General features: G+C 35.2%; 1 protein-coding gene across 1 annotated transcript in view; it reads right to left on the bottom strand.

The window, feature by feature from the left end:
- Positions 1-230: 230 nt before the first annotated feature.
- Positions 231-7,415, bottom strand: part of LOC103609725 (collagen alpha-1(III) chain) — a gene marked incomplete at its 5' end in the record, with an annotated part of 8,071 nt that continues 886 nt past the window's right edge. Inside the window, 10 exons of the mRNA XM_008594015.1 lie at positions 231-1,334; positions 2,041-2,283; positions 2,732-2,919; positions 3,960-4,257; positions 5,227-5,334; positions 5,432-5,485; positions 5,927-6,034; positions 6,393-6,446; positions 6,926-7,033; positions 7,119-7,172. Of these exons, the coding sequence (XP_008592237.1) occupies positions 1,188-1,334; positions 2,041-2,283; positions 2,732-2,919; positions 3,960-4,257; positions 5,227-5,334; positions 5,432-5,485; positions 5,927-6,034; positions 6,393-6,446; positions 6,926-7,033; positions 7,119-7,172 (1,362 nt within the window). The remainder of the gene's footprint in view (positions 1,335-2,040; positions 2,284-2,731; positions 2,920-3,959; positions 4,258-5,226; positions 5,335-5,431; positions 5,486-5,926; positions 6,035-6,392; positions 6,447-6,925; positions 7,034-7,118; positions 7,173-7,415) is intronic.

Raw genomic sequence — 7,415 nt, 5'->3', positions numbered from 1 at the left:
ATCATTTCCAGGGATTGACCTTTCAAACAGAATGCTCTCAGTTTCAATAAGCCCAGGGATTCTACTAAATATGATCTAAAAATCTGCAGGATTCCCCAGTGAACATTATCTATATTCTGAACAATTGTTAGCATAGTTAGAATTTAATATTGTTTTTCAAGAAAATCACTAAAGTTCCTCAGTGTAGACATGCATTTGTTAAATCTATGAAAAGTGACAAAAACCAGGAATATTTTAATATGATATTTTATTATGGGTGTCTGTAAGAAAAAAAAGATCAACAACCACATACAAGCTTACAAAGTTAAATTTCAACACATTCTCTGTGTTATTGTGACAAAAGCAGCCCCACAAATTGTTTTTGGTTGTTGACTTTTACAGGATAAAGGGAGAGAAGTCCCTGTGGCACGCCAATTAATCTTTATGAGAGGAGACATGTACAGATGTTGTGCATTTATGTTTTGAATGCAAGCTAACAATTCTGATCTAGCTTTAAAAGTGAAAGTACATTAGCACCATAACATGTGTCTTTAAAGCCTTCCCAAATATTAGTAATCTTGACCAGCAATGACAAGAAAAGAGAGAAGCACCTTTAAAAGCAGTTGATATCCAAGATTAAAATAATTGTGGCTTTTAAAATATTTCTTTAAATTCTTGCACTATACTATACTTTTTAAAATCAGTATTCTAGGAAATTAATCAATGAAATTTACAATTTTGGCCAACTGATGCACATTTTTGTCTTCTGGGACTCATAAAATTCACCTGTTTCTGACCAGTTGAGGTAGTTGAAATAGGGAGGTCTTTTCTAATTTCATGTTTGACTATTTCAGAAGGAAAGGTTATCTTTTACTGGTGAGCATAGTCATTGATCTGCAAATGGGCTAGGATTCAAAGAATGTAACACAGTGTTATTGTAAGAGTGTTGAAGTTTATTTATTATAGCACCATTGAGACATTTTGAAATTGGGATTGGTAAAAAAATAAAACAAAAAGCATTTGAACTGTATTTGATGGAACAGAAAAAAAAAAAGTATCCTTTTTTCATCAAATTATACTTTTTCCAAAAATTTTGGAAATAAATAACTGGAATTTAGTTGGTCACTTGTACTGGTTGACAAGATTAGAACTAGAGGAACACATATGGAGTGTGACATTTTTTTCTTGGGTTTCCGATAACGTTTGGTTTATAAAAAGCAAACAGGGCCAAGGTCCACACCAAATTCCTGATCAGGGCCACCAATGTCATAGGGTGCGATATCTACAATAGGTAGTCTCACAGCCTTGCGTGTTCGATATTCAAAGACAGTTTTGCTCCATTCCCCAGTATGTCTCTGTAAAAAAGGGCAAAAGAATGTAAGTGATCATGATGCTACAATTATTTAGACAATTCCTCTTACCGATCAAGTTAATTTTTTTGTTTTGCTCTTGGGGAATTGTTAGTTCTGCTCCATTTCAAAGCTATAATCCTCTCAGTTGATAAACAAAATTCTTAAACAAAAGCCACTGTGGGCCTTCGGGGTAAACCCAGCAGGGAGTTCACCATAGGCCAGGTCATTCTTAGGAGGCCTGGTCTGGTCATTGCTACCAGATATATAGTTGAATTATTAAAAAGTGGATAGGTCACTCACAATGGAATTTGCTATTAGAAGTCAGTTCTCCCTTTGTTCATAAATGACAATAACAAAGGATAGATTTGAAGTTAACTTTTAAAATTAAAAAGAAAAGTAGAGATTTTAGATTGAGTCCATATGACAGATATGCAGAATGTATAGTAACCTTCCCAGTTATCTGATAAAGTTTATAGTATGAACTTAATCTCAATTGCTTTCATTTCAACTAGTTTTCATCTGGAGGTTAGGAAGATTTATTCACATTTTGTGGTATTTAACATTCCCTTCAATGAATCAATAGATGCTATATAATTCACACCAAATGCCATCTTTTGTTCACAATATTATTTTTATTTTTTCTTTTTAAAATAGTTAGCATGATTTAACTAAAAATGCTGAGTGCGTTATGAGCCATGTTTATACTTACAGTACAACCATCCTCCAGAACTGTGTATATGAATTTGCTATTTCCTTCAGCCTTGAATTCGCCTTCATTTGACCCCATCAGCTTCAGGGCTTTCTTTACATTCCCACTGGCCTGATCCATGTATGCAATGCTGTTCTTGCAGTGATATGTGATGTTCTGGGAGGCCCGGCTGGAGAGAAGTCGGAGGAATGCCAGCTGTACATCAAGAATGTCTTCAGGAAGTTCAGGATTGCCATAGTTAAACTGTAAGAGGGAACAAATAAAACTGATCAAACATTTTAGTTGTAACTGTTGTGAGGAAATCATGTAGTGTTAGAATGGATACTGCAATATAAAATGTTCATATATTTTGTGTATGAATATTTTATATATTAATATATTTTTATTGCATTTAGAGTAATGTTTTATTGCACAGGCACAGGTGCTGATGGTCAGCTCTGTGTCCCCTGAATACATATAATCAATTTAAAGGATAAATAAAAATAAAGCGAAAGAAAAGTATTTGCATACAAAGAATAATTCAGTCAAACTTAGCTCTTGAGAGAAAAGTTAGAAAAGTTATGAAAGTATAATCACCTGAACATATAAAATCATATATTTATTATGAAAAAATAGAATTGAAAGATAATACAATCTTTCCATAAACTTTTAAAAGTACCCTTGTATTTCAGAAAAGTGTATTCTTGCTTACCTGAAAACCACCATCCATGGACTCTCCAAACCAAACGTATTTCTTCTCACCACTAGAATCTATAAACCAGTTCTTACGTGGAACACTGGAAGGACTGGCATTTATGCATGTTTCCCCGGTTTCCATATTACAGAATACTTTGATAGCATCCATCTTGCAACCTTGATTAGGATCAACCCAATATTCTCCTGAATAGTCACAAAAAAAAGGCAATGAAAACTGGTTATAAAATCCAGTAATGAAATTTGGACCACAATAATTTTGTTTTTTTACTGGGTAAGGCATTCATAATGTTTTCTGCTGCTAATATATTTGTATTTCATATATTTGTACTTTATGTATAGCATCATAGAGAATTTTTTTAGATTGAAATTGCTGAGGTAAAAGAGTTAGCTATAATTATAGAAAGAATTGAAATAAAATATAACATCTTGGTTTTGAATAATGATGCTATACCAAGCCAAGACTTGATTGGTTTATAGTATTTGCTGAAATTTTTTGTTTAAGATGACTAACTAATGTAATTTTGCTTAATAATGTAATCTGGTTTTCTAATTCAGACTTAATGCCAATAGATTTAAACCTAGAGTTCACATGATTATGGTTGTCTTCTATTTTAAGTAATTTCTAGAAATTACTCATAGCAAAGGCAATGTTCCATGTCAAGATATTTGAAAGGTTTAAAATAATATTGTGTTTCAGAAAAAATTTACCCAACATATGCAAAACCTGAAACTATTACAATATTCAATATTCAATTGAATATTCAGTTTTGAAATTTTCTGTTTCTTAATTTGAAAAATTTAATAAATCTATTACCATAACTTAAATTGCAATAAACAAATATTGCAATAATTGTCTGCATCAAATTATATATATTTAATCTTGAGAACATAATATATGTCACTTTATCAAACAAATAACTTTGCGATGACATTTAGAAACATACCAAATTACAATTTGTTTTAAACTTTCTACAGAACTGTCTTTAAGTTTTCCTATATTTGGAATATTTTGAAGTCATTTATGTTATATTTTAAATACATCTGCAGGGTTTACTTTTTCTTACAATATCAAGCAGCTTCAACTCAACTAACATTCTTTAAGTTCTATTTTGGCTATAAAATATTTTCTATTGACAGAGAAAGTTTCCTCTTCCTCAAATTCTAATATGAGCAGTTTTCTCCATAATCCTTTTGCCACGAGTGTGAAAGACTCCCAAACATACCACTCTTGAGTTCAGGATGGCAGAATTTCAGGTCTCTGCAGTTCCGAGCAGGGTTTTTACGAGAACCATCAGGACTAATGAGGCTTTCTATTTGTCCATTAACAGATTTGAGTGAAGACATGATCTCTTCAGTGTTGATTTTGAAATCCAGTGGGTCATCTCCATAATATGGGGCAAGCATACCAGCTTTTTCACCTCCAGTCCCAGCAATGGCAGCCCCAGCCCCATAACCACAGCAAGGACCAGGGGCACCAGGGGGTCCTGGGGGGCCTGGTTGCCCTGGGTGGCCTGGGGAGCCCTAGAATGGGTAAGATATGTATCATTGTATTTGTTTGGTCTCCGTTGAAAGTACATGTTGCTAGTCCAGGAAAATGCATTAAAAATAAAAGTCATACATTGTCATCATAATTATTTTAATGAAGGTTTACTTGTGTGCTTTTGTTATCACATGATAACCAATTTATAACAACTACAATTTATTAACAAAAAATGTATTGTTTCACTATGTGAGAATGCGGTGTCAGAGCACAAATTTTACTCTATCAGTCTTCCTTCTGCATAAATGATGTATGCAAATAGCCCGTGAAGCTCAATTCTGATACTGACAGAGCAGAGGGGATAAAATCAGGGAACTACATTCTTTTACAAATTTTTAAAATTTAAAAAATGTTTTAATTTATCAATATACAATGTAGTTGATTGTCATGTCCCTTCACCAATTCTTCTTTTCTCCCCATCCAGGGAATCTACATTCAAACCCCAAATATGTCATTAGCTTTGTGTCTTTGGGTTGATTACTTGATTATTTGTGCTTCAAATGTCACACATGTAATTGTGGGGATAACAGTTTTTATTCCCTTTATCCCAAAGTCATGGGATAGGAAAGTATTAGGAGAGATTGTATCAGTAGCAAAACAGGAATCATGGAAGCTATTTGAGAAGTTAAATGTACTACATATAAGCAAATCATCATGATTATCATGGTTACGAGACCAATGCTGCCATGGTTCATTTTGTTAATTGGGCATATGCCATTCTCTAACATCTAACAGTTATCTAATCAAACTATTACAAATATTCTTTATCTTCTATTCTATTGTGTTATAGAAAAAGTCTCGATGTGGTAGAGAATGTCTTCAAGTTGTTGCTCAAATCAAGAGATTGCATTGTGTTTGACTCATTATTTCAGTTTAAAATATATGCAGTGTTTCTGACAGTTTGAAGATTGTAGCAAATTAAATACACATACACATAAGTGATGTCTTACCTCAGATCCTCTTTCACCTCTGTTGCCTCGAGGCCCTGGTGGTCCAATAGGACCTGGATGTCCACTTGTTCCATCTTTGCCAGGGGGCCCACTGGGTCCAACAGGTCCCTAAGAAATTATCGTAATATCACAAGGCTAGAATATGTTCCTGAAGTGCAAGCATTTTAAAAATGTGGACCTTCCAATATCATTCTGTGGTACTTACTCTGGGGCCTGCAGGTCCTGGACTACCAACTGCACCCTGGTGACCGGCAGGCCCCTGGAAGGAAAGGAAAGGCAAATATGAGTGGAGACCTTAGAAAGGTTTAGGCGATGTTCTCTGTATGTTCAAGATCAGATCAAGAATCATGGCACAGGTCCTGGACTACCAACTGCACCCTGGTGACCGGCAGGCCCCTGGAAGGAAAGGAAAGGCGAATATGAGTGGAGACCTTAGAAAGGTTTAGGCGATGTTCTCTGTATGTTCAAGATCAGATCAAGAATCATGGCAATCATGACAAAACATGGTTTTCTCTTTCTTTAACCTCCCACATATTTCATGCAACTGTTTTTTCAAATAGGCCCTCAAATTCATTTTTCATCTCCTCGAGCATATACTTTTAGTGATGGAAAATTTTTATACTCTTCATCTCTGAAATTTGCCTAGCTCATCAGTTAAAATTCATTGAAGGGGATTTTCTAACAAAATGGATGCACTTACTGGAGAACCTGGGGCACCAGGATTACCAGGGAATCCTCGATGTCCTTTGATGCCACTAGCACCACGTTCACCCGTTTCACCTTTGTCACCACGTGGACCTTGGGGACCCTTTAGAAACACATTCAAATTAAGGTCACGTACACGCACACATATTGAAAAATAAAATATAAGATACAGCAATTACTCTATGGCTTTATATTAACCAAGAATCCCCATCAAGAGACACTTCATACATGGAACAATAAAAATTGTTTTTTGTAGTTGTTTTAATTTTGGACTACTAATTACATGGAACCCTAATAATTGATGTTAATATCCTTTGTCCTAAGGAAATTTTAGATGCTGAATTTCTTTCTGTATCACTAAAGGAGAGATTATATTTGTTCCACAGTTATATATTTTGTCATCCCCTTTTCCTGAGCATGCTATAAAATAGAGTAAGTTAAAAACACAAAACAAAACTTACAGGAGCACCCCGGGAACCAGCAGGACCGGGAGCACCAGCAGGGCCAGCAGGACCCTAAGATGAAACAAACTCATGAGCAAACACACATGGAATTTTTATTCACTGATACAATTTTGTTTTTAAAAGTTAGTAATTTCATTGTGATGAAATAATAGTATGCATACTATTATACGAAGTTAATATTGCTTTCTCCTTAAAAGGGCTTTTCCTGTTTATATTTTTACCAGGAGATCTAAACAGAAAAGCTGTCAAGAGTCCCATTAATTCAGCCTCGCATTTACCCAGCACATAGACAGTTGGTCTGATTAATACTGTATCAGATTTCAGTAATGAATTCTTCATTGACCACTGTTAGAATTTTCTGGTATATCTTTATCAGCACATTTATCTAAGGAATAATGACTAGCATAAAAACTAAAATAAATGGTAGCATATATTTTGGTTGGCAGATACGACACCCCACCTCCTACCTACAAATTTCTTTACTGAGGGAAATAGACGAGTATAGAGAGAGGGTGCTTATCAGAACTCACCGTTTCTCCTCTGTCGCCACTCTTTCCAGCTGGACCAACAGGACCAGGTGGACCTGGATGACCGGGAGCACCAGGGGCACCAGGAGAGCCATTTTCACCACGATCACCCTGTGAACAAATGCACAGCTCCAAAATAAATACGATGGTCATTTGTTTCAATTACACAAACCTATTGTACATATATTTGTTATACCTTGCCACCAGGAGATCCATCTCGGCCAGGCAGACCATCTGATCCAGGGTTTCCCTGATTTAAAAAAGGAGAAAGAAAATCAAGTTTCTTGAAACCATCCGAATACCATCTAAGTCATGCATTCTTGGTAGGGCAGTATAGTTCTCAAGGGGTGAAAATTGGTTCCTGGGGGTGAGTAATCTTAGATATTACAATGAGATGTGCCCTTCAAAGGGTCACAGTATCTAAACAGGTATTTAGTATATCTATGTTACTAAAATTTCATGGAGCAGAAGGGGGAAGAATGATTAGGAAAAA

This window comes from Galeopterus variegatus, unplaced genomic scaffold, assembly GCF_000696425.1.
Source record: "Galeopterus variegatus unplaced genomic scaffold, G_variegatus-3.0.2 Scaffold10000, whole genome shotgun sequence".
NCBI lineage: Eukaryota > Metazoa > Chordata > Mammalia > Dermoptera > Cynocephalidae > Galeopterus > Galeopterus variegatus.
The sequence above is the reverse complement of the archived record's forward strand: the minus strand, read 5'-3'. Positions and strand labels throughout refer to the sequence as shown.